The following is a 27177-nucleotide window of genomic DNA, read 5'->3' on the forward strand; positions in this document are numbered from 1 at the left end:
AGAATCATTAGATAATAATATAATAATATGCCATTTAGCAGACGCTTTTATCCAAAGCGACTTACAGTCATGCGTGCATACATTTTTTTGTGTATGGGTGGTCCCGGGGATCGAACCCACTACCTTGGCGTTAAAAGCGCCGTGCTCTACCAGCTGAGCTACAGAGGACCAGAGATCATTTGTTTTGGTTCTGTCCATTTGTAGCTTGTTTTTGGACACAGGTCCAGGAATGGCTAAAGGATTGCAATATTTACCTGGAACTAACCTTGCAGATAGCATTACTGGGTGATCTGAAAAGTCATAGTCAATCAATCAATAATATAATAATACTTTTAGCAAAAATGTTTATTTTTAATTCACAATCTGTAGAAGCAATGAGAATAGAAAGGTTCAGAACTTTTGTAAAACATCACAGTACGGTTGAAATATATATGGCAAATAGAAATCCTATATGGATGGTGTTAAGAGATAGATGGGAGGTATTGAATAGAGTTGAAGGATGGGACTAATAACAAATAACAACAAATAATAACAAAGATAGCTAATAATGTAAGCATACTGTGTCCATAATAAGTATATAGGTTGTATGTTGGGAGCTTTTGGGAAAGAGCACAGTTAGAAAGATATGGCATATAGAAGCAAACCGGATGGACATCATGAAAATGATCGGAGAGGTTGAGAGTAGAAGAAGTTCAGGAGCAATAAAAAAAAAAAAATATATATATATATATATATATATAATAGAATTATTGTAAAATTAACTCTGTCCATAAGGTGTAGATAGTAAGTATTAGGGGTGTAACGATTCGTTTTAATAACGATTCGATTTGTATCACGATTCGTGGTTGTCGATACGATTCAAGGACGATATTGGTTCATTTAGAACGATACGATCCGAAACGATTCAGTGACTTGAAATCGATTCAGTAACCTTTTAGCCAAAAATTCAACCAGTGTGACTGAAATAAATACCTGGATACTGGACAGTGCAGGTGAAGTTTCCTAGATTCCTGTTTCTTGTAAGGACCGCAATGGTGGCTTGATAATTTCTCGCTCGTCGGCTTCTCCTCTGTCGTCCGCCATGCTATGTTTTGTTGTCTTTGCCCCTTTGCGCTGCTGCTGGCGCGGGACGATGACGTCACGGATAGGCAGACTGAATCGAGTAATGTTTAAAGCCTTTATCATTAAAAGTGCTAAGAAAAAACATCCATATAAAGTCTGACGTGCTTAAATCCAATGGGTTATTTCCTAGTATCGATACAATCGATTTATTACATTTTAAAACGATGTTAGATTGATATATGTTGTCCAAAAGGCCAACTCGCCGAGCACAGATCGATGTAGTTGGATCATAGGAATATAAATCGATACATCGATGTAGTAGATGGATCGTTACACCCCTAGTAAGTATAGACCGGAAGTAGAGGCCTGGGCATTGTTGTTCACTAATTTACTCCAAGTAGGGAAAGGATGGTGGGGTTGAAAAGTAATAAAGGGGAGTATATATATATATAAAAAAAAACAAAAAAAAAAACATGGGGGATTGGAAGTGATGCAGACAATTACATTGATAGAAGATACAATCTATCTGCAATATTAAGCTGATCCATTCCCCCCCCAAAAAAAATAAAAAATAAAAAATAAAAATAAAGAACAAGATAACACTTGCTGAAATTAGTCATTTACGATTCCCCACATGGCAGTTTCTTTTCATTGTTGCTAGCCATCCAGAATCAAAACAACACACGGCCTTCTGCCACATTGAAGCGTACACATCGTTTTTGTGACGTTCTCAGCTAACCTGTGTATATCTCTGCACAGCACTGGAATCATTCATTCTATTTCTATGACTGGAATAAGGATTTTCAGAGACAACCTGGGGTGTTCTCTTCTATAACAGAATCCCAGACCTCCAACTGTACTTCAAGTCCTCAGACCTTCTGATCGTTCACATAGAAGAGTCATATTAACCGGTTGTCAAAACTAGTTGAGTGGCGCGGCCAAGGCATCATGTAACGCACCCTCTTCCAGAAGCTTGAGTTGGGCAACGTCGACCCACGCTTTCCCTCCTGCCACATTAATGGGGCACTCTTGCGGACCAGGTGCTGCAGGCCGGGGGGCAGGTGTGTGTAGCCCCCCTCACCCATGTCTCCCAGCTGGATGAGTATGACGCTCATCTCACTGTGGACCAGAGCCTGGTGGAGCCCCACCTGACAGTCATAGTCCTCCGCTGAGGTCAATGATGACGAGTAGCCCCACTGGCCCCATGACCCTTGACCTCCTGAGCCTGACCTTGAGCTGGGGGTCAGGATGACAATCAGCCTCCTGCTCAGCCGCATGCAGGCCTCCACCAACTCCATGCGGTCTGGGGACAACAGAACAGAGAGGAGCAGGAGAAGTTAACTTTCGACTTTGGTACTGTTTATTACTGTTACATTTGCTTCTTAGAGGGCAGGACACAGTCTGAAAGAACCAACCTTGTCCAGGTAGGTCGTCTCTGCCGTGGATGAAGAGTCTAAAGCCACACTTCTGCTCCAGGACAGTCGGCAGAACGCTGCTCACAAAGTGATACACTTTCTCCTCCATGTCTTTGTCTATGCCATCCATTTGGTAGACAATGTAAGCATCATAGAACTTCCCATCTGAAAACACAGACAAAGAGGAGGTTTCTGTCAAACCTCAGCATGAAAGGAGTAGATTTGAGAGATTTGATTGAATTCCATTTGAACTGAAATTGAGTTATTTTAGTATAAAATGGCCCATTACTTCTACACTAGTAGTGGGATTGACCCAAGGCGGGACCTGTTGCGAAAGGCCTACTGCAAACAACTGCACTGCACAATCAGTGGGCCGATTGAGACATTTACTGTACAGTACAAGGTTAGAGTGCTCCTGTGGGGTGACTAAAAACTAAATGTCGTAATATGTTTATATGGTACCCAATACTATACAGATAATGTAGGCTGAATAAGCATTTCTGGACAATGAAATATCTTAGTGAAATAGCATCAGTAAACTTTAGTCTATGGCTAGATGTTCTTACCCTCAGATCGATCATAGCATTTGAAAACTCCACGGAAGAGGAGAGCCAGATCGATGTCAAACACTTTGACGGCTACAGCAGCTAGCAAGAAGAGCAGCAATGCCACACATAGACCCATAAATATAAACCCTGTTGGGGGAAGACATGGAGGACACAACACCAAGAAAGTTACAGAGTGTATATGTGTGATTTTGTTTGTGTGACATGTGGATGTGTGTCTGAGTGATGTTTGTGTAAGTGTGTGTGCACTAACATCTTGGTTTGAGAGTCACCACTGCATGAATCCATTTCTGGTCGTTCATGGCAACACACTTGAACTCTGACTGGAGGTCCTTGATAGTCACTGTGTCTATGGTCAGGATAGCCGTGAAGATACTCCGCATTGAAGATACCTCCACCTCGCTACAGTAACACACACACAAAATATTCACACAGTGAATTCTCAATGGTGAATCTGGGGTCTGTGTAAATTCTGTTACCATGTTCTCAAAAACAAGTGTGTGTATGCTTGTGTGTATGCGTGCATCCATGTGTGTGTGCGTGCGTGCATGTGTGTACCTACCTGGTGGAGTTCACTGAGTAGCCTTGCTGCTGCGAACCCACTTTCACTCCGTTCATCTCCCACCACACATGACAGTTGTCTTTAATGTTCTGCCCACAAAATGCTTCACACCTCAACTTCTTAGTGGTGTCTATGAAGAACAAGAGATACAATGAAGACAGAGAGATATACCGGGCAAACCAAATCAAGCACAACACAAGTATTTGAAAGTATTTGAGCCAGGTGTGATCCCTACACAGGTCAGTGGTCTCTGTGCTTCCGTCTCTAGGCAGGTTGATCTGAGGAGGATGCGAGGCAGAGGGAGCTGAAGGAGACAAACAAACAGTTTAGTCAGAAAGATAATTTTGGATACATTCTAAATGTAGTCATTGATGTTTTTGATGATTGTTGCTGCCTCAAAGACCACACGTGATATGAGGGTTGCTTTTGATGTTGCTTTTGATCCTGTTTGTGTAGCCTAATAACCTACTGTAATGTAGCCTAGAGTTTCTATGTATGCTGACCCTGCTGCCATCTTGGATGATGTTTCTGTAAAGCTAAAATCAAATAAATAAAATGCTGAGTGGATTGACAGAGCTGTCATCAAGCCACGACCTAGTTACCTTGGATCTTTAGTCTCCTGGATGCAGAAGTGTTGAGAACCCTCCCGTTGTGATCCCACGTGCACACACACGTATAGATGCCCTCGTCTGCTTTTGAGGCGCCATACACCCACAGATTACTCTCAGACTCATTTGGAATGAGATTGAAATTCTGAAATGAAAGACAAACAATTTGACAAACTTTTTTGCTGAACTAGCAGTAAGACACCTGATTCCACTAATCAAGAGCTTGATGATGAGTTGGGTGTTAGTGCTGGGCTAGAACAAAAACTGTGCAACACTTATGAGCTTTAGGACAGGAGTTGAGAACCAATGGTAAATAGTTTTGCAGGCTTGAGGTTTGTGTTAGCATTCTGGTCATGTTCAGTACCTTATACCAGGCTAAGTTTTCTTTTCCATCCTGGCACAGTTGTTCCACGGGGTCAGGACATGGGATAGCGATGTTGTCTGCTGACTCTGAGATATCACTGAACAGGACTGAGTGATCGAATGGTTGGGCTTTGACCACAATCACCTCTGTCACAAATATGAGGCAGGTGTCTGCTGCCTTTCTCCTGGAACATATGAATATATACAGAGTACCAGTTATCCAAAACGGTTCTACCTGGAACCAACAGGGTTCTAACTGGGGGCCAGCCGAATAACGCTTTTAGGCTATAGATAACAAATGTTTTTTCTAAGAGTCTATATAGCCTGAAACTAAGCAGTGTAAAAACGTAGAAAGTTTCATTACAAGCCAGAATGTTTAATACATTTGTATTACATTTTACCATACCAGTTGTCTGTGTGGTTGGTCCTTCAGTGGGTCGAATTTTGAGACAGAATATCCACAGGAAAGTATTATTTACCTGACTTTTTAGAGTGCCGGTACTGCCGTTGATATTTCTATCATCTGGCACATGCTCAAAACCATGTAAACACCTGCAATATTTTGGTCAGTATGCATATATCGGCGTGCATGTCCTTCCATCTTGTGCTTGGCCTTAGGTCAGGAGCAAACACATCTTTATTGCCACACACGAGACCCGCGTTTTGAAGTCGGTTATAATAGTTTTTTGTGGATATTTTGTCTCAAATTTCAAATCGGCAGAATAAGTTCAAATACAGTGCATTCGGAAAGTATTCAGACCCCTTCCCTTTTTCCGCATTTTGTTACGTTACAGCCTTATTCTAAAATGGATTAAATTGTTGTTTTTCCTCATCAGTCTACACACAATACCCCATAATGATAGGTTTTTTGAAATGTTAGCAAATGAATAAAAAATAAAAAACAGAAATATTACATTTACTTAAGTATTCAGACCCTTTACTCAGTACTTTGTTGAAGCACCTTTGGCAGCGATTACAGCCTCGAGTCTACTTGGGTATGACGCTACAAGCTTGGCACAACTGTATTTGGGGAGTTTCTCCCATTCTTCTCAGCAGATCCTCTCAAGCTCTGTCAGGTTGGATGGAGAGCGTCGATGCACAGCTATTTTCAGGTCTCTCCAGAGATGTTCGATCGGGTTCAAGTCCGGGCTCTAGCTGGGCCACTCAAGGACATTCAGAGACTTGTCCCGAAGCCACTTCTGCATAATCTTGGCTGTGTGCTTAGGGTCTTTGTCGTGTTGGAAAGTGAACCTTCGCCCCAGTCTGAGGTCCTGAGCGCTCTGGAGCAGGTTTTCATCAAGGATCTCTCTGTACTTTGCTCCATTCATCTTTCCTTCTATCCTGACTAGTCTCCAAGTCCCTGCCGCTGAAAAACATCCCCATTGCATGATGCTGCCTCCACCACACTTCACCGTAGAGATGGTGCCAGGTTTCCTCCAGACGTGACGCTTGGCATTCAGGCCAAAGAGTTCAATCTTGGTTTCATCAGACCAGAGAATCTTGTTTCTCATGGTCTGAGTCCTTTAGGTGCCTTTTGGCAAACTCCAAGCGGGCTGTCATGTGCCTTTTACTGACGAGTGGCTTCCGTATGTCCACTTTACCATAAAGGCCTGATTGGTAGAGTGCTGCAGAGATGGTTGTCCTTCTGGAAGGTTCTCCCATCTCCACAGAGGAACTTTGGAGCTCATTCAGAGACACCATCAGGTTCTTGGTCACCTCCCTGACCAAGGCCCTTCTCCCCTGATTGCTCAGTTTGGCCGGTCAGCCAGCTCTAGGAAGAGTCTTGGTGGTTCCAAACTTCTTCCATTTAAGAATGATGGAGGCCACTGTGTTCTTGGGGACCTTCAATGCTGCACAAATGTTTTGGTACCCTTCCCCAGACCTCTGCCTCGACACAATCCTGTCTCGGAGCTCTACGGACAATTCCTTCAACCTCATGGCTTGGATTTTGCTCTGACATGCACTGTCAACTGTGGGACCTTATATAGACAGATGTGTGCCTTTCCAAATCATGTCCAATCAATTTAATTTACCACAGGTGGACTCCAATCCAGTTGTAGAAACATCAAGTATGATCAAATGGAAACAGGATGCACCTGAGCTCAATTCCGAGTCTCATAGCAAAGGGTCTGAATACTTATGTAAATAAGGTATTCATTTTTATTTTTACATTTGCAAGAATTTGTTTCCGCTTTGTCATTATGGGGTATTGTGTGCAGATTGATGAGGATTTGTATTTTATTTAATCAATTTTAGAATAAGGCTGTAACATATCAAAATGTGGAAAAAGTCAAGGGGTCTGAATACTTTCCGAATGCACTGTATAATATTATTCAACGTTCGTGCAAGACAAGGGACATTTAGGGTTTTTTCTTTGTAAATGTGCATGCCTACCCTAGCCCTAGCTTCATGTACACATCCAGGTTCAACACTAACCCTAGACTCAACCCTCAACCTAACCCTAAGCCCCCCAAATAGGGCTCCCCCACCTCCGAATTACCAATTTAATCCCTAAACACACACACATCAACACACTGTTGTTGTATTACCAGTAGGTGTAGTACTGATCAGAGTCGTTGATTAAAAGGGGGAGGAAGAAGAGCACCGGCCCATGATGATGCACACGCCCTTCCTCAGAGGACGGGAGCTCCTGGGTTCTGTTTCTGTACCAGGTAAACTCAGTCACGTTGGCCCAATCCAACTCACTCAGGTTATGGTAGGCTGGCAAACTAAGGGCCTCCCCCTCTGTCACAGTAGTTTCATCCTCCTCAAATAGTTTACATGGGGACTCTGCTAAAATATTAACATACATTACCAGACTAAAAGAGGTCTATTGTTCTAGGTTCAATATATTCACTCTGCTTTGTAATAATAGGACGTAAATTGTGTGAAATGTGAAGAAGATGCTATACCTGTGTAATGACCTATTGTAGTGGGGTTTAAGGACATTTCTCTCTGTGCAGAAATCCTAGTCAAACTAAGGAGCAGAAACATGAGACCACCATCCAACAACTACAAGACAAGAGGAACAAAAAAAGTGATGTTACCTTATTGTAAAGTTGGTCAGGAACTATCGTTCCAAACAAGACCCTATAATAAAACACCAAGACCATGCTTTACATGTTTTTACAATAAATTACATACTTATTTTCAAAAGGGAATAAAATACATATGCAGAAAATATTTTTAGGTTCGGAGTGAAGAATAACTGAAAGAGCATACCCTGAAAGTGTAGGAGCACATTTTCTGCAAAACAGGAACTTGCATCCACTGATACGAAAGACCATGAGTCACATTTCTCTTGAAAGATCTTGCTAGGATATCCTGTGTTAGATACTGCAGAAAGAATTAAATCTGAAATGTTGACCAAATGTGGATTACTGAAATGGCAATGCAACATACAGTGAGGGAAAAAGTATTTGATCGCCTGCTGATTTTGTATGTTTGCCCACTGACAATGAAATGATCAGTCTATTATTTTAATGGTAGGTTTATTTAAACAGTGAGAGACAGAATAACAACAACAAAATCCAGAAAAAGGCATGTCAAAAATGTTAAAATGTATTTGCATTTTAATGAGGGAAATAAGTATTTGACCCCCTCTCAATCAGAAAGATTTCTGGCTCCCAGGTATATTTTATACAGGTAATGAGCTGAGATTAGGAGCACACTCTTAAAGGGAGTGCTCCTAATCTCAGCTTGTTACCTGTATAAAGACACCTGTCCACAGACGCAATCAATCAATCAGATTCCAAACTCTCCACCATGGCCAAGACCAAAGAGCTCTCCAAGGATGTCAGGGACAAGATTGTAGACCTACACAAGGCTGGAATGGGCTACAAGACCATCGCCAAGCAGCTTGGTGAGAAGGTGACAACAGTTTGCGATTATTCGCGAATGGAAAAAACACACAAAAGAACTGTCAACCTCGGCCTGGGGCTCCATGCAAGATCTCACCTCGTGGAGTTGCAATGATCATGAGAACGGTGAGGAATCAGCCTAGAACTACACGGGAGGATCTTGTCAATGATCTCAAGGCAGCTGGGACCATAGTTACCAAGAAAAAAATTTGGTAACCCACTACGCCGTGAAGGACTGAAATCCTGTAGCGCCCGCAAGGTCCCCCTGCTCAAGAAAGCACATATACAGGGCCGTATGAACATCTGAATGATTCAGAGGAGAACTGGGTGAAGGTGTTGTGGTCAGATGAGACCAAAATCGAGCTCTTTGGCATCAACTCAACTCGCCGTGTTTGGAGGAGGAGGAATGCTGCCTATGACCCCAAGAACACCATCCCCACCGTCAAACATGGAGGTGGAAACATTATGCTTGGGGGTGTTTTTCTGCTAAGGGGACAGGATAACTTCACCGCATCAAAGGGACAATGGACGGGGCCATGTACCGTCAAATCTTGGGTGAGAACCTCCTTCCCTCAGCCAGGGCATTGAAAATGGGTTGTGGATGGGTATTGCAGCATGACAATGACCCAAAACACACGGCCAAGGCAACAAAGGAGTGGCTCAAGAAGAAGCACATTAAGGTCCTGGAGTGGCCTAGCCAGTCTCCAGACCTTAATCCCATAGAAAATCTGTGGAGGGAGCTGAAGGTTCGAGTTGCCAAAAGCCAGCCTCGAAACCTTAATGACTTGGAGAAGATCTGCAAAGAGGAGTGGAACAAAATCCCTCCTGAGATGTGTGCAAACCTGGTGGCCTACTACAAGAAACGTCTGTCCTCTGTGATTGCCAACAAGGGTTTTGCCACCAAATACAAAGTCATGTTTTGCAGAGGGGTCAAATACTTATTTCCCTCATTAAAATGCAAATCAATTCATAACATTTCTGACATGCCTTTTTCTGGATTTTTTTGTTGTTATTCTGTCTCTCACTGTTCAAATAAACCTACCATTACAATTATAGACTGATCATGTCTTTGTCAGTGGGCAAACGTACAAAATCAGCAGGGGATCAAATACTTTTTTCCCTCACTGTATTAACCATCACACCACCACCACCACGCTTGACCTTTGGTATGATGTTCTTACTGTGGAATGCAGTGTTTGGTTTTCGCCAGGCATAATGGGACCCATCTCGTCCAATAAGTTGACTCAAGTTTGCCAAAAAGCACCTGGACGATCATCAAGACTCTTGGAAGAACGTTCTATGGACAGATGATTCAAAAGTATAACTTTTTGGACGACATGGTTCCAGTAATGCCTGGCGAAAACCAAACACTGCATTCCACAGTAAGAACACCAAAGGTCAAGCATGGTGGTTATGGTGTGATGGTTTGGGGATGCTTTGCTGCCTCAGGACCTGGACGACTTGCCTTAATAGAAGGAACCATGAATTCTGCTCTGTATCAGAGAATTCTACAGGAGAATGTCAGACCATCCGTCTGTGAGCTGAAGCTGAAGCGCAGCTGGTCATGCAGCAAGACAATGATCCAAAACACACAATCAAGTCTACATGAAAATAGCTAAAAAGCAACAAATTTGAAGTTTTAGAATGGCCTAGTCCAGACCTAATCCCAATTCAGATGTTGTGGCAGGACTTGAAACGAACAGTTCATGCTTGAAAACCCACATGTCACTGAGTTAAAGCAGTTCTGCATGGACGAGTGGGCCAAAATTCATCCACAGCGACGTGAGAGACTGATCAACAACTACAGGAAGCATTTAGTTGGAGTCATTGCAGCTAAAGGTGGCACAACCAGTTATTGAATGTAAGGGGGCAATTACTTTTTCAATCAGGGGAATTGGGTGTTTTAATTTTTTGGTCATTTAGCAGACGCTCTTATCCAGAGCGACTTACAGGAGCAATTAGGGTTAAGTGCCTTGCTCAAGGGCACATCCACAGATTTTTCACCTAGTTGGCTCGGGGATTAGAACCAGCTACCTTTCGTTTACTGGCACAACGCTCTTAACCACTAAGCTACTGTTGGGTTCTATTTTTCTCATAATTGGATCTGTATGTGATGAATAACTTAGAAGGAATGCATTAATGAGGAGCATAGGTTTGTACTATACTGATATAAATTGTTTCACATAACAGGCTGTGATTCATGTAAGGAACGTTAGGGGTAGGACAGATAAGACTTGTATTTCTTACAGATACGAACACTCTCTCTTTGTTGTCTGTGAAACTGTCCTTGAACGTGGGTACATGGAGTACAGATTGGAGGGGTGTCTTTTGGGTGCTGACTCCGCAGGTTATTATGATAGAAACTTATGCCTGGGAACGGTGGAGCGCCAAGGGGTGGAGCACCAAGGGGTGGGACTAACCCGTGCGCAAACGGATTGGCTGAGTAAAGTCTAAACCACACTCAGTCCTTTACTCTGATTGGCCAACAGAAGAGGTGGGAACTCTCTGTCAGAGTATTTGAGAAAGAACCTGTAAACAATGTTTTAGTTCTCTGTCTGCCCTGCGTGGTTTTTCAGTGAGCCCGTATACGAACCTTCATACTTATCATACATACATTTTGCATATAATAAATTAAGCTTGGATTGAAGATATCTTGATTCTTATTCCAATACCAGATTTGAATTACGCAATTTCTAACACTACCTGCCGCCACAGTGTTGCATAACTTTGTTTATGAAATAAATATGTAATTGTTGTGTTATTTGTTCACTTATGTTCCCTTTATCTAATATTAGGTTTTGGTTGAAGATCTGATAACATTCAGTATCACAAATATGCAAAAGTAGAGAAAATTAGAAAGGGGGCAAATACTTTTTCATAGCACTGTACTGTATTTGCCAACAACAACAAAAAATATCGCTTTGGTGCCATTTTCATAAGCATGTTGTTAAATTTCAAAACTCTTAGTACAAAACTCCAAACTGCTAACAACTGTAATGCAGAAAGTCTTACATTTTAAACATTTTATTGTGCATTTATTTTGTATGGAGACGTCTATCACTACACAACCATTGATCCAAACATGTATTCAATCACCAAACAACATAATGATATATTTTCAATTTATGACATTGTTGCCAAAACCAGATAGCAACCTCTGTCCAGTGAAGTCCACAAAGCATATTGCATGTACAGTAACAGACATGACCTACAGCATTGTCAAGCAAGTTAATGTTTCCGACATTTTCGGACCACTAAACAACTATTGATTTAGAACCACAGAGTGTTACCGCAAGTTGCAAAGAAAACAGGAGCTGCCTCCACTATTCCAACACCATTTCAACTTTAACATTTAAACATAATCAAATCACCTCTGCTTAGTCTAATACAGTGACAATTAAAAGATACCAAAAACAATTTAGTCCAGTCAACGTATGCTAAATATGATGTGGAGTGTGTACTTACGTTTTGCCCTAATTTTTATGCACTATGAGAGAGAGAATTCTGATTAATTCAAACAGCCTGATCTCCGAAGTCCACGTCTATAGTCCCAATCAATCACACACATCGCAGAGCTACAGCGGTGTAGTACAGAACAGGTTACATACGCTTTAATTTTTTGTTGTCCTAGGCTACCTGGCTGAAATGCTTGCTCGCTAGCCTAAACAAAGATTTCTATAACAAGACCAAGATAGACCACTGACCGTCGTTTCAAACGGGAACAAAGAGTCATAGTGGGCAAAACAAGCAAGGAGGTGGGCAGAGCTAAGCACTTTCCGTTAGGTAACGCCTACTCTGAAAGTGCTCGTGTGCAATAACTCAATTCGCCTTTGCACTCCTTCTAAACAACGCAATTTTTAAAGACTTTGGCAAAAGGTAAAGTCTACAAAACGTAGTCCACTATGTTTGTAACATATTCTAGTTTTGGGAACAGAAAATGTAATTGAGATCAAATGTTTCATCAATGAGAAAATTAGCAGAATGTCGGCCAGAATCCATCTCGTTCCATCTTCTCCACTGCCAGCCACTGAGCTTCCTCTCACTACCAAATATGCCAAGCGGATGCTTCAATAAAAAAATAAAAAAATAAAACATGTATTGGTCACATACACATGGTTAGCAGATGTTATTGTGAGTGTAGCGAAATTCTTGTGCTTCTAGTTCCGACAGTGCAGCAATATCTAGCAAGTAATATCTAACAGTTCCACAACAAAAACCTAATACACACAAATCTAAGTAAAGGAATGGAATAAGAATATATAAATAAATATATGGATGAGCAATGTCATTTTCAGAGTGGCATAGGCTAACATGCAATAGATAGCATAGAATACAGTATATACATTTGAGATTGGTAATGCAAGATATGCAAACATTATTAAGATAGTATAGAATACAGTATATACATATGAGATGGATAATGCAAGAAATGTAAACATTATTAAAGTGGCATTATTAAAGTGACTAGTGTTCCATTTATTAAAGTGGCCAGTGATTTTGAAGTCTGTACGTCTGTGCTAGTGATGGCTGTTTAACAGTCTGATGGCCTTGAGATAGAAGCTGTTTTTCAGTCTCTCGGTCCCAGCTTTGATGCACCTGTACTGACCTCACCTTCTGGATGATAGCGGGGCGAACAGGCAGTGGCTCGGGAGGTAGTTGTCCTTGATTATCTTTTTGGCCTTCCTGTGACATCGGATGCTGTAGGTGTCCTGGAGGGCAGGTAGTTTGCCCCCCGGTGATGCTTTGTGCAGACCGCACCACCATCTGGAGAGCCCTGCGGTTGTGGGCGGTGCAGTTGCCGTACCAGGCTGTGATACAGCCCGACAGGATGCTCTCAATTGTACATCTGTAAAAGTTTTTGAGGGTGGCAGGCCAAATTTCTTCAGCCTCCTGAGGTTGAAGGGATGCTGTTGCGCCTTCTTCACCACACTGTCTGTGTGGGTGGACCATTTCAGTTTGTCAGTGATATGTACGGCGAGGAACTTTCCACCTTCTCCACTGCTGTCCCGTCGATGTGGATAGGGGGGTACTCCCTCTGCTGTTTCCTGAAGTCCACGATCATCACCTTTGTTTTTTGTTACGTTGAGTGAGAGGTTATTTTCCTGACACCACACTCCGAGAGCCCTCACCTCCTCCCTGTAGGCTGTCTCATCACTGTTGGTAATCAATCCTACTATTGTTGTGTCGTCTGCAAACTTGATGGTTGAGTTGGAGATGTTGTTTCCTACCTTCACCACCTGGGGGCGGCCTGTCAGGATGTCCAGGACCCAATTGCATAGGGCGGGGTTGAGACCCAGGGCCTCAAGCTTGATGATGAGCTTGGAGGGTACTATGGTGTTGAATGCTGAGCTATAGTCAATGAACAGCATTCTTACAATAGTGTTCCTCTTGTCCAGATGGCATAGGGCAGTGTGCAGTGTGATGGCGATTGCATCGTTTGTGGACCTATTGGGGCGGTATGCAAATTGAAGTGGGTCTAGGGTGACAGGTAAGGTGGAGGTGATATGATCCTTGACTAGTCTCTCAAAGCACTTCATGATGACAGAAGTGAGTGATAGGGGGCGATAGTCATTTAGTTCAGTTACCTTTGCATTCTTGTGTACAGGAACAATGGTGGCCATCTTGAAGCATGTGGGGACAGCAGCCTGGGACAGGGAGAGATTGAATATGTCCGTAAACACACCAGCCAGCTGGTCTGCGCATGCTCTGAGAACGCGGCTAGGAATGCTGTCTTGGCCGTTAGCCTTGCGAGGGTTAACACGTTTAAATTACTCACGTGGCCATGGAGAAGGAGAGCCCACAGTCCTTGGTAGCTGGCCGCGTCGGTGGCACTGTGTTATCCTCAAAGCGGGCAAAGAACTTGTTTAGCTTGTCTGGCAGCAAGACGTCAGCAAGACGTGGCTGGTTTTCCTATTGTAGTCCGGGATTGTCTGTAAACCCTGCCACATACGTCTTGTGCTTGAGCCGTTGAATTGCGACTCCACTTTGTCTCGATATTGACGTTTTGCCTGTTTGATTGCCTTGCGGAGGGAAACGACCACTCTGTTTGTATTCTGCCATATTCCCCGTCACCTTGCCATGGTTAAATGCGGTGGTTCGTGCTTTCAGTTTTTCGCAAATCTATACACGGTTTCTGGTTAGGGTAGGTTTTAATAGTCACAGTGGGTACGACATCTCCAATACACTTCCTTATAAACCCACTCACCGAATCAGCGTATACGTCTATATTATTCTCAGAGGCTACCCGGAACATATCCCAGTCCTCGTGATCAAATCAATCTTGAAGCGTGGATTCCGATTGGTCAGACCAGCGTTGAATAGTCCAAAGCACGGATGCTTCCTGTTTGAGTTTCTGTCTATAGGAAGGGAGGAGCAAAATGGAGTCGTGGTCAGATTTGCCGAAAGGAGGGCTGGGGAGGGCCTTATGCATAGCGGAAATGAGTCTAACAATGGTCCAGCATTCCAGTGCAGTCAATATGCTAATAGAATTTAGGTAGCCTTTCTCTCAAATTTGCTTTGTTAAAATCCCCAGCTACAATAAATGCAGCCTCAGGATACAGTGAGGGAAAAAAGTATTTTATCCCCTGCTGATTTTGTCCGTTTGCCCACTGACAAAGACATGATCAGTCTATAATTTTAATGGTATGTTAATTTGAACAGTGAGAGACAGAATAACAAAAGAAAATCCAGAAAAACGCATGTCAAAAATGTTATAAATTGATTTGCATTTTAATGAGGGAAATATGTACTTGACCCCTCTGCAAACCTGACTTAGTACTTGGTGGCAAAACCCTTGTTGGCAATCACAGAGGTCAGACGTTTCTTGTAGTTGGCCACCAGGTTTGCCCACGTCTCAGGAGGGATTTTGTCCCACTCCTCTTTGCAGATCTTCTCCAAGTCATTAAGGTTTCGAGCCTGACGTTTGGAAACTCAAACCTTCAGCTCCCTCCACATATTTTCTATGGGATTAAGGTCTGGAGACTGGCTAGGCCACTCCAGGACCTTAATGTGCTTCTTCTTGAGCCACTCCTTTGTTGCCTTGGCCGTGTGTTTTGGGTTAAGTCATGCTGGAATACCCATCCATGACCCATTTTCAATGCCCTGGCTGAGGGAAGGAGGTTCTCACCCAAGATTTGACGGTACATGGCCCCGTCCATCGTCCCTTTGATGTGGTGAAGTTGTCCTGTCCTCTTAGCAGAAAAACACCCCCAAAGCATAATGTTTCCACCTCTATGTTTGACGGTAGGGATGGTGTTCTTGGGGTCATAGGCATCATTCCTCCTCCTCCATACACGGCGAGTTGAGTTGATGCCAAAGATCTCGATTTTGGTCTCATCTGACCACAACACTTTCACCCAGTTCTCCTCTGGATCATTCAGATGTTCATTGGCAAACTTCAGACGGGCCTGTATATGTGCTTTCTTGAGCAGGGGGACCTTGCGGGCGCTGCAGGATTTCAGTCCTTCACGGCGTAGTGTGTTACCAATAGTTTTATTGGTGACTATGGTCCCAGCTGCCTTGAGATCATTGACAAGATCCTCCCATGTAGTTCTGGGCTGATTCCTCACCGTTCTCATGATCATTGCAACTCCACGAGTTGAGATCTTGCATGGAGCCCCAGGCAGAGGGAGATTGACAGTTCTTTTGTGTTTCTTCCATTTGAAAATAATCGCACCAACTGTTGTCAACTTCTCACCAAGCTGCTTGGCGATGGTCTATTATCCCATTCCAGCCTTGTGTAGGTCTACAATCTTGTCCCTGACATCCTTGGAGAGCTCTTTGGTCTTGGCCATGTTGGAGAGTTTGGAATCTGATTGATTGATTGCTTCTGTGGACAGGTGTCTTTTATACAGGTAACAAACTTAGATTAGGAGCACTCCCTTTAAGAGTGTGCTCCTAATCTCAGCTTGTCACCTGTATAAAAGACACCTGGGAGCCAGAAATCTTTCTGATTGAGAGGGGGTCAAATACTTATTTCCCTCATTAAAATGCAAATCCATTTATAACATTTTTGACATGCGTTTTTCTGGATTTTGTTGTTGTTATTCTGTCTCTCACTGTTCAAATAAACCTACCATTAAAATTATAGACTGATCATTTCTTTGTCAGTGGGCAAACGTACAACATCAGCAGGGGATGAAATACTTTTTTTCCCGCACTGTATATGGTTTCCAGTTTGCATAATGTCCAGTGAAGTTCCTTGAGGGCCGTCGTGGTATCGGCTTGAGGGGGGATATACACGGTTGTAACAATAACCGAAGAGAATTCTCTTGGGCGATAATACGGTCGGCATTTGATTGTGAGGAATTCTAGGTCAGGTGAACAAAATTACTTGAGTTCCTGTATGTTGTTACAATTACACCATGAGTCGTTGGCAACAATGTCATACTCGTTTGGACCAGACAGCATCAGATATATGGCCTACACATAGAGAGACAGAGGGGCGCTGTTTCGCTTGCTTGGATGCTTTCTCCTGTAAGATACATTCCGCCACTTGCGAATTGAAGGAAAATTATGAAACACAGAGAGACGAAAGATACATGATTTTATGTATTTTTATGTATTTTGGGGGGAAGCCTGGAATCCATGAATACATGGCACTGCTGTAATGTCTAATTTTCTTATTTTTGTTCAAGTTCTCGAAACTAAAGAATTAAGTAATGTTAAAAATTTGAAACTGAAATCTGACCGTTTTAAAGGTTGTTCACTTAAAAGTGGGATTAAAATGGATTTAATTGTGATTTTTTTTGTCAACAATCTACACAAAATAATCTTTAAAAAAAAGATAATACAAATTAAATAACTACAATATAGTCTTTGCATAAGTATTCAGCTTCCTGAGTCAATACATGTTAGAAACACTTTTGGATTCTATTACAGCTGTGAGTCTTCTTGGGTAAGTCTATAAGAGCTTTGCACACCTGGATTGTGCAATATCTTCCAATTAGTCTTTTCAAAATTCTTCAAGCTCTGTCAAGATGTTGGGGATCATGGCTAGACAGCAATTTTCAAGTATTGCCATAGACTTTCGAGGAGATTTAAGTCAAAACTGTAACTTGGCCACTCAGGAACGTTCACTCTCTTCTTTGTAAGCAACTCCAGTGTAGATTTGGCCTTGCATTGTATAGGTTATTGTCCTGCTGAAACGTGAATTCCTCTCCCAGTCTCTGGTGTAAAGCAGACTGAACCAGGTTTTCCTCTAGGATTTTGTCTGTGATTAGCGCCATTCCGTTTCTATTTATCCTGAAAAACTCTCCAGTATTTGCCAATGTCAAGCACACCAATACCATGATGCCTCTCACAGCCATTGAACTCTGTAGCTGATTAAAAATCACAAATGGCCTCAAGGTAACATCCTTGAGCAGTTTCATTCCTTTCCTGCAGCTCAGTTCAGAAGGACAACTGTATCCTTGATGTGTTTGGGTGGTTTAATACATAATCCAAAGCATAATTATTAGCTTGATCATTCTTAAAGAGATATTCAATGTCTGATTTGTTATTGTTACACATCTACCAATCACTGCACTTCTTTAAGTAAGTCGCTCTGGATAAGAGCGTCTGCTAAATGACTAAAATGTAAATGTAAATGTTTATGAGGCTTTCGAAAAGCTCCCTTGTATTTGTAGTTGAATCTGTGCTTGAAATGCAATACTTGACTGAGGGAACATACAGATGTTGTATGTATGGGGGACAGAGGATGGGTTAGTCATAATTTTTTTTATGTCAACCCCTATTATTTTGCAGAGTGAGTCCATGTAATTTATGTCATTTTTTAAGCTAGATTTTACTCCTGAACTAATTTAGGCTTGCCTAAACAAAGGGGCTGAACACTTATGCAACGACTATATTTTAGTTATGATTATTTTATTTATCTTAAAAAATAATAATAATTCAGCTTTGACATTAAATATTCGTTTTTGTAAATTATTGATTAAACAAATGACAATTAAATCAATTTTAATCCCACATTGTAACACAATAAAATGAATCCAGGGGGTCTGAAGACTTTGGCAAGGCACTGTATTAGTCACCCCCTTCACATAGCCATATCACATTGAAACACCCATGTGTTACAAATACCCATGGTTTATATGCAAGTCCTACCATAGACTTGGACTACTTACATGTGTCCCAAACTATGAAGAGTTGTATTTAATATAAATATAAATTATGAATATGTTGTATTGACTTTTAAATTATAATTGTATTTAGCAGATCATTTGCTCACATGCTTTGGCAAAAATAGACCTTTTGAATGACAAACTGAGAATCAACTATCAAATCTCACTTTGACACCACCATGTCTAAATGGCGCTTTCACTAAGGAGGGGGGAAAACACAGATAATAGATCTCTTGCACAAGCAGGTTGAAGGGAGCGGGTCTCTTCAGTACAATCTTCAACTGTATCTGAAGAAAATACTGTACACTGGATTTCAAACTCAGCTCTTTATTATTTAAGCTTTAAAGCCTTCAGTGACTCCAGAAAGTCTTGCAAACTGGCTCTAACCAGAATAGAAAGAGGAGTGGGAGGCCGAGGTGCACAACTGAGCAAGAGGACAAATACATTAGAATGTCTAGTTTGAGAAACAGGCGCCTCACAGGTCCTCAACTGGCATCTTCATTAAATAGTACCCGCAAAACACCAGTTTCAACGTCAACAGTGAAGAGGTGACTCAGGGATGCTGACCTATGCAGAGTTGCAAAGAAAAAGCCATATCTCAGACTGGCCAATAAAAAGAAAAGATTAAGATGGGCAAAAGAACTCAGACACTGGACTTTTTCATTGCAACTCTTCCTAGGTCAGCATCACGGAGTCGCCTCTTCACTGTTGACGTTGAGACTGGTGTTTTGCGGGTACTATTTAATGAAGCTGCCAGTTGAGGACCTGTGAGGCGCACAGCCAAGACAAAGCAGGAGTGGCTTCGGGACAAGTCTCTGAATGTCCTTGAGTGGCCCAGCTAGAGCCCGGACTTGAACCCGATCTAACATCTCTGGAGAGACCTGAAAATAGTTGTGCAGCAATGCTCCCCATCTAACCTGACAGAGCTTGAGAGGATCTGCAGAGAAAAATGGGAGAAACTCCCCAAATACAGGTGTGCCAAGCTTGTAGCGTCATACCCAAGTAGACTCGAGGCTGTAATCGCTGCCAAAGATGCTTTAGAAAAGTACTGAGTAAAGGGTCTGAATACTTATGTAAATGTGATATTTCCGTTTAATATTTGTAATTTTTTTTAGCTAAAATGTCTAAAATCCTGTTTCTGCTTTGTCATTATGGGGTATTGTATGTAGATTGATGAGGGGAAAAAACGATTTAATCAATTTTAGAATAAGGCTGTAACTTACCAAAATGTGGAAAAAGTCAAGGGGTCTAAATACATTCCGACAAGTCTGTATATAACTGTGTCTGTCAGTCAATGTAATTAGCTTTATGAAGATGTGCTATCTTTAATGAACTAATTGTCATTTATCAGCAATGTGGGTAGAGTTATATTACAGTCAGGAGAAATTGGACTTTGACTGTTGAGCGCCCACATGACCAGCATGTCAAAACGAAAGATAATGGAAATGATAGCAGGGTTGAATGAGTATACTTCAGTGAAGTCCAACAAAGGGAGAGAGAGGTTCTAAATGGCTTCCAGAGCAAAGAGACAGAATGGTCAGTTACTGAGTTATATCTAAGCTTACATTTTCAGTGCATTGTTTATAGTTTTCTCACATTGTATTTATAGGCCTAGTCATCAATAGTAATATGTTATGTTGATTCTAGCTAAAATATTGGTCATATATTGGAAATTTGGTCATACTGTAATGCCTAAATTCAAGTGTGTTATATTTTATAAAACATGCCCTCTTCTCTCTAGTAGGGGACCAGCGTAGTCTCCCTGAGCTGAGAATCATCCTCCTGGGGAGGGATTGGCTGGAGAAGTGTCAAACAGGAAACACCATCCTGGACAGGAAGCTGTTTGACACCAGGAGGGACGTGGAGATGTGTGTGAGGAGACAGAGTCTAGTGAACGGCCGGCAGGTCACTGTGGTCAACACACCAGACAGATGCATCCAGTACTCCGTGCAGGACCCTCTCCTTGTCCACCGTAACATAGAAGCCAGTATGTCCATGTGTCAACCAGGTCCCCATGTCTTCCTCATGGTCATCCCTTTGAACCCACGCAAAGGCAGGGAATGGACAGTAGAGGGCCCCCTCAAGCTTTTAAACCACACAGTCTGGAGACACATTATGGTAGTGTTTACCAGATGTGAGAAACTCAGGGGAATGTCACTAGAGGATCACATAGCGAGACATGGGTTTCTCCAGGAGATGGTGGGGAAGTGTGGGCATAGGTACCATGCTTTAAACACTAAGGCCAACACATGGTGCGATGATGTCACTCAGGTCCCAGAGCTGCTGAGGAAGATAGATAAAATGGTGGCAGGTGGTCCTGGTTATGTTGTCATGAATGAGAGGTTTTCAATGGCAATTGAAGTTAAGAGGACAGCAGAGGATGAGAGGGCGAGCCTGAGACGGATGAAGGTTCAGAGACAGAGGGAAACACTCAGATCTCTGCTCAGGGGTGAGGATCAAAAAAATTCTAAATATATATATATATATATTTTTTACCTAATGATTTCCCCCAAACCTTTACCCTTATATTTTAATTGGTTCGGTGCGATATATGAAATCATGGAAATAGATTATGTTATCTAAAATAAATATCTCCCATTCAGGTAAGTCCCACCAACTATCTGAAGCTGAGCAGAGAATCATCATAGTGGGACCGCGATGGGTTGGGAAGAGCTCATCTGGAAATAGCATCTTGGGTAAGGAAAACTTTGAGGCTGGACACACGACTTCTCACAGTGTGAAGAGACAGGGTGACATCGCCGTAAGGCAAGTCACAGTGGTGGACACACCCGGGTGGCATGGGCGATACTGCACTGAGGATACTCCTGAAGTAGTAATACTTCAGATTACCCAAGGTGCATCTCTTTGTGCTCCAGAGCCGCACGCTGTCCTCGTGGTCGTACGCAGTGACGAAACATTCACAGAGACAGACAGGTCAAGAGCAGAAGAACAACTGAATCTGATTGGCTGGTCAGTCTGGAGTCAAGCTATAGTGTTATTCACCTGGGGAGACAAGCTTGGAGACACAACCATCGAACATCACATCGAGAGATGGCCTGCCCTTCTGTGGCTTGTTGATAAATGTGGTGACAGGTACCATGTCTTTGATAACACAAGCACGGCTGGAGGCCCTCAGGTCAAATAACTTCTGGAGAAAATTGAGGAGACAGTGGTGGGAAACGATGGTGGACACTGGCTCAAAATGTACTGGGAGCTCGGGGAGAGCAACAAGAAGTTGACAAAAAGCTCTGAGGAGATTGGGAGAAGACTAGAGAAGGTAGAGAAGGAGAATAACAAGCTTAAAAGTATGATTGAAGAGAAAGAGAGGAAAGTAGAGAAAATACATAAGAGATATGAGGAGAATGATGGAATGTTGAAAGAGATGGAGCAGAGAAGCACAATGAGAGAAAAGGAGACAGAAGAGAGACATATGGAGTATGAGCGAGAGAAAGAGGCCCTCAAACAAATGTGTGTGGAGAACGACAGAGCATTGGATCAGATGGAGAAGAAGCATAAAACAGAAAGTAAAGAAATGAGAGACAAAATAGAAAACCTGGAAAAGAGAACGTTTGAAAAAGAAGAGGAGTTGAATGCCACAATAGCTGATTTACAGAAACCGCTACAGGAGAATAAACACAGGTATGAAAGGAAAGAAGGGGAGATATCAAAACTTGAGTTTAACCATCAGAATAAAGTGAGAGAAGAGGAGTTGAATGCCACAATAGTTGTTTTACAGAAGGAGTTACAAGAGAATAAACAAATGAATGAAATGAAAGAAAGGCAGGTTTCAAAGCTTGAGAGAAAGGTAACAGAGATTAAGCATCAGAATAACGTGAGTGAAGAAGACATGATCAACCATCTGAAGATTAAGGAGGATCGAATGCAACTACACAGAGAGGAATCTACAGCACCTGCAGACATGGTGGACACCTCTTATCTAAGTGAGTGCGTGAATTGCCTCCATTTCAGATCTAATTTAGCTATAAATGTAGTTAAATAATGTAAAACATGGTGATTGTTAATGCTAAATCATAATGCATGCGCTCTCTTTTACAGAGACTCAACATAGACATTTGAGAAAGACACAGATGTTGTCACAGAAGGAAGAGGAGAGGCAGAGGGACACAGCAGGACGAGAGCAGAGTGTTGGAGATGAACAGGGAGTAGCACCATGGCTGAAGGTTGGGGCAGCAGTACTGGGGGCAGTGGTTGGGGCCATGGCTTGCTCTGTGAGGGCACCACTAAGGGCAGCCACAGGGACAACTATAGGGGCTGCAGCAGGGTCTCTACTGGGGAGTTTACTGATATGAGGTGAAGAGGCCAGAGAGAAGAAAATGGAGTCTGATTCCCCTGATTAGCCATTGAAACAGATGGCCCAGCACATTGTATAATCTGTTTGAGAAGCAGAATTGTAGTTCTGTAAATAGTTTTAGGGAGACCCCTACTGGTAAAAGGAGCAGCTAACGTCTTTGCATAAAGGGATAGTTCGCCCAAATTAGATATGGTTTCCTAATTACCTTGGGTGACTGTCCCAAACTTTTCGTAGTCCGTAGCGCTAAGGTTATCTTTCATCAATTGCCTACTTTTTTATGTTTTTGTTTACCTGATTTGTAGTATACTTGTATTTCTATTGTATGTATACTGCTGCAATCAAATTACTGTATTTGGACAGTAAAGATTTCCTGTATCTGAACTTTATATTCGTGCGTATTTATTTCACAGAGGCTTCGGATGCATAGCAATATGTCTGTATTGACCATTATAATGTATATTCATCTATAGAGGAAGATAAGGGATGGAGTAGGAATAAAGATAATCATCTCAGTTTCAACTGACTATGAGTTGCGATTGGATACGAAATTAATGGCTGATTCATTTTGACTACTGGGTCTCACTGTGACAATTTAAATTTCCCACTCCCACTGTAACGACAGATACAGTGGGAGTGGGATAAACATTATGCTGACTTGGACGGCAGTAATTTCTGCTTACTTTAAAAATGTCCCATCTCCCACCCCCTAGGGGCTTTGGAGCGTTGTACCATTTAGACCATTTAGTTCAATGCTGATGTTAGCTAAATTAGTCTTCGTAAGAAGTGAGAGCGCACAGGACTCGCATCTAACTAATGAGCCTGTGAATGACTGGAGGGGGTCGTATTCAACCATATCCAGCTACATAGGCCTGGCCTCCTGGGGCATTTGTCCTCCCCCAGAATCCCTCGCTCTGAACTAGTCAGCTCGAGATGAGTGACGAGACCCACGATTCAGTGCAGGAGGAGTGGATGGAGGGAAAGAGGGAAGAAGAGAAGGAACAAGTTATATGGGAGGAGAAAAGAGTAAGTGGAGAAATAGAAAACCGCCAGGGGTCAACTACGATGAAAGGTCACGATGATGACCAGATGACTAAATATTTACATCAGCAACGTCAACACAGCCACAACAACATTGCTGTAATTGAATGCAGAATATGTGAGCAGTTATGGGAAAACTCAACCCCTCCAAGGGATCGTATTTGCTGACTAAATCTTTGTAAAGTAAAGATTTGTTTAGAGAAAAGCAGGCTGTTGACCAGGGACTACTTTTTCTTTTTAAACCTCTCCTAACCTCGTCCCCAGAAGTGTCTGGTGAATAACATAGCCTGGACCTTTTAGCTTGGACCTTAACCAAGTTGAATCCTTGCCTAAACTTAACTGATTTGGTGTTCTTGAAGTCATTATTTTGACCAGCTAATGTCATAATTTTGACAAGTCAGGTCACTCCAAGTCATAATGAATCGTTCCAAAATCCGGCCTTTAGACAAACATCAAATATTGCAATGAGATGAGATCAAGTCGATTAAATGGTAAATGTCTGTTGAATACCCTCCAGTGACATTGCAGCGTTTCATCAGTGTATTTATCACAGAGTGCGACATAATTGTTTTCTTTTCCCATTCAACCATGTTGAAAACCATGTTTTCGTAAAAGAAACGCATGCTTATTTAGCTTTTTTTTTAGTTGATTGACAGCATACACATAAATGGATTTCAGTGTGTCTGTGTTTTTTCCCCAAGTAGCATCTCTTCACAGGCCTGTGTTGGAACACAGCTGAGGATGATTCACCTGCTTATTACCCTCGTGCAGAATGTGAAGCGGCGCCATCCACGATTGGAGCGCTCAATACGCTCATTATTGGGATTCGTGGGCTATTATAGATGGTTCATTACTGTCTTTGCTAACATCGCAGCCCCTCTCAATGCTTTACTGACTAGGACCACGCAGTTGGGAAAGAAGAACCACCCGGTTGAGTGGACTGACACCTGTCAGAGGGCCTTCGAGGTGCTCAAGGGAAAGCTGGTGCGTGCCCCTATTCTAGCATGTGCATTAAAGAACATAATTGGTTAAGGAAAACTGTGATAAATAAAAAAGTATCGTATCTGAAGATTATGTCTCTGTTAAATGTTTTTCATGAAGAAATGGAATGTTGTTTGTGTTAGTATCAAGAGGGAATGTTTTGGGTGTGACGCCATATACAACAGACCGGAAGTGTCTTGTAGACAGGGGAGACTGGGGATTGGCCAGAAGAGGGAGCTTCATTGTTTATAAATAGGGGGGTTAAACAAAGAAGAAGTCAGAACGAGCAGCCATTCGGAGGCGTCGCTCCCCGGGTGTCATGTCACCTGTCATTTATGCTGTAACCTCGTGATTTTAATAAAAGCCTCTAACACGATGCAGCATAGACGGACTCTTTGTTGACAGCAATAATGGCCACCATTCACCTGATACGACATAATGGCGCCCAACGTGGGGCTGGGTTTGCGTCTCTTCCTTGTTTCAGTCAACCGCCAGGCTAACTCGCTTTGAAGCATGGCCAAAAAAAAATGGCGAGTGTTTCTTACCGCTTCGGAGTTTGTTAGATTGGATACGACTTGTGTACACTGGAGAGATGTACCATTCCGACCTTGCCTCGGGTGGCGTTATTGCGGTCGACTAGAGTCTGCTAAAATTTATTCCATTGGAAACGGCAGATAATTGGGAAGTTTTAGAGCATTAAACGGTAGGATTTAAGTATTGAAGTGTACGATTAAGGCAGATATGCGCATTCTTTAGGGCACTGTACCACTTAAGACCTCCAGGGGGGGCCATTTTAGATGTTGGGCTGGCAAATCCGTTTACACGATAGAATGGGTGGACGGTGGGTTTTTTTTTTTAAAGAGAGCTCGGATTAATGAGGTTTATCTGATTGTGATTATGATTTGACTTTCGTCCGACGGGATATCTGATTGGGTCTAATTTCTCGGTGTAATGCTCATTAGTCTCGGTAGCAAAAACGGTAGGATAAATATGTTTAAAATTGATAGGGCAGTGCAGGTTACTTAGGGCTGGGTAGGCCGCAGTTAGCTAAAGGCTAAGGCTAATGTTAGTGCTAAATGGGAGTGTGTTTCCTGCTACATGGTACATGGCGGCTAATGCTAAATGCTAATTGTGTTGTGTGCTACATGCTAACGTATCCTTAGAGACCCCATTGCGATGGATTAAAGTCTCTTAAAATATGTATGTGTGTGTAGAATGTAAAGTTCTACGCAAATGTGAGCTCTGTTATGTGTAATTGTGTGAGTATAAGGTAGAAAATAGTGACGCTGTAGCGTAATGCTATCGTTGTATTGTGTGGTAAGCATGGGCTTAAGTGGATGTGCGCATGCGCTTGATTTTACGGGGCTAAAACTACAACATGCGGGTGTGCTAAGCCTACAAACCAAAATGGTGGGTTAAGGTCATAGGTCCCATTTGGCGTTACCCTGCAAGGGAAATGGACACAGACAAAGAGGAGAGATTTAACACGAGTATTCTAGTTTAAACGGCGATGGTTAAAGATGAAACTTGTTTTGTGACCTATTGAATTTATACATTAAATATATGTTGGCGGAGTATAATGAATTAAATTAAATGACGGATTAAAATAAAATAAAAATGTTTTTGAACGATCTATTTAGTTCTGAGTTTAGTCTTAGAGTGAATAATGTAGAACGAACGAATATTGAATGGTTGGAAATACTCAGTGATTGCATTAACTACTAAAAGCTGTTTCTGTGTCTTTGTTCCATTGTCATGAGAGACAGGAGAGAGGAGGGGCTAACGTGTGACTGACGTGCGTCACGTGACAAGGTGTGACGAGGCAGACGAGAGGATCAGATATCAGGCTAGTTCACAAAAATCATCCCTTACAAAATATTTGATGACAATTTCACATAGGCTTGGCAAATACTATTTCATGAAAAATTGCATTTTGGAGGCTCTGCATCACTGGGGTTTGATGGGAATTGTAGTATTGAAGGGTTAGAGGCTTTGTTTTTGGGGGATTGCTTTGAAGTTGACTAACTATATTTACTTGCATTTGATGGGTTGTGGCAATAATGGCCACCACTCATCAGATACGACAAAAGTATATCAGTTTCACTTAAGGACCAAAGGATTGACAGCCGTCCCATATAGATTGCAAAGTAGTTGGGAAGAGATCTTTGACGTACCGATGCCATGGCATAGTGTTTATGAACTGACACGCAAAACGACACCGGATTCAAAAATTAGAATCTTTCAATTTAAATTATTATATAAAATTCTTGCTACCAATAGAATGTTATT

The 27177-nt window shown here is 42.2% G+C and overlaps 1 protein-coding gene across 2 annotated transcripts; it reads right to left on the reverse strand.

Annotated features, from left to right (window-relative positions):
* Nucleotides 1-1313: 1313 nt before the first annotated feature.
* On the reverse strand, nucleotides 1314-12146 carry LOC311143926 (interleukin-1 receptor-like 1). Of its 2 annotated transcripts, none has more exons than XM_084179807.1 (12): nucleotides 11902-12146; nucleotides 7799-7912; nucleotides 7489-7588; nucleotides 7126-7366; nucleotides 4578-4761; nucleotides 4208-4358; nucleotides 3841-3909; nucleotides 3606-3735; nucleotides 3297-3445; nucleotides 3044-3172; nucleotides 2478-2642; nucleotides 1314-2365 (listed from the first exon to the last, which is right to left on the reverse strand). In XM_084179807.1, exons 2-12 carry the CDS (start codon nucleotides 7841-7843, stop codon nucleotides 1962-1964), a joined length of 1767 nt encoding a protein of 588 aa, XP_084035933.1. In that variant the 5' UTR covers nucleotides 7844-7912; nucleotides 11902-12146; the 3' UTR covers nucleotides 1314-1961. The 2 variants fall into 2 exon arrangements, with proteins under 2 accessions (XP_084035933.1, XP_084035932.1); XM_084179806.1 differs by having other exon boundaries at nucleotides 7126-7369.
* Nucleotides 12147-27177: the final 15031 nt, after the last annotated feature.

Source organism: Coregonus lavaretus (assembly GCF_964263955.1).
Source record: "Coregonus lavaretus genome assembly, chromosome: 16".
NCBI lineage: Eukaryota > Metazoa > Chordata > Actinopteri > Salmoniformes > Salmonidae > Coregonus > Coregonus lavaretus.

What these genes read in the sequence shown, in the direction of transcription:
- LOC311143926 (XM_084179806.1), bottom strand. Translation starts at nt 7,843, where the DNA reads ATGCAAGTTCCTGTTTTGCAGAAAATGTGCTCCTACACTTTCAGG. An exon ending in TACAATAGGTCATTACACAG is followed by an intron (nt 7,370 to 7,488) that starts GTATAGCATCTT and finishes TTAATATTTTAG; the next exon opens with CAGAGTCCCCATGTAAACTA. An exon ending in AAAACTTAGCCTGGTATAAG is followed by an intron (nt 4,359 to 4,577) that starts GTACTGAACATG and finishes CTTTCATTTCAG; the next exon opens with AATTTCAATCTCATTCCAAA.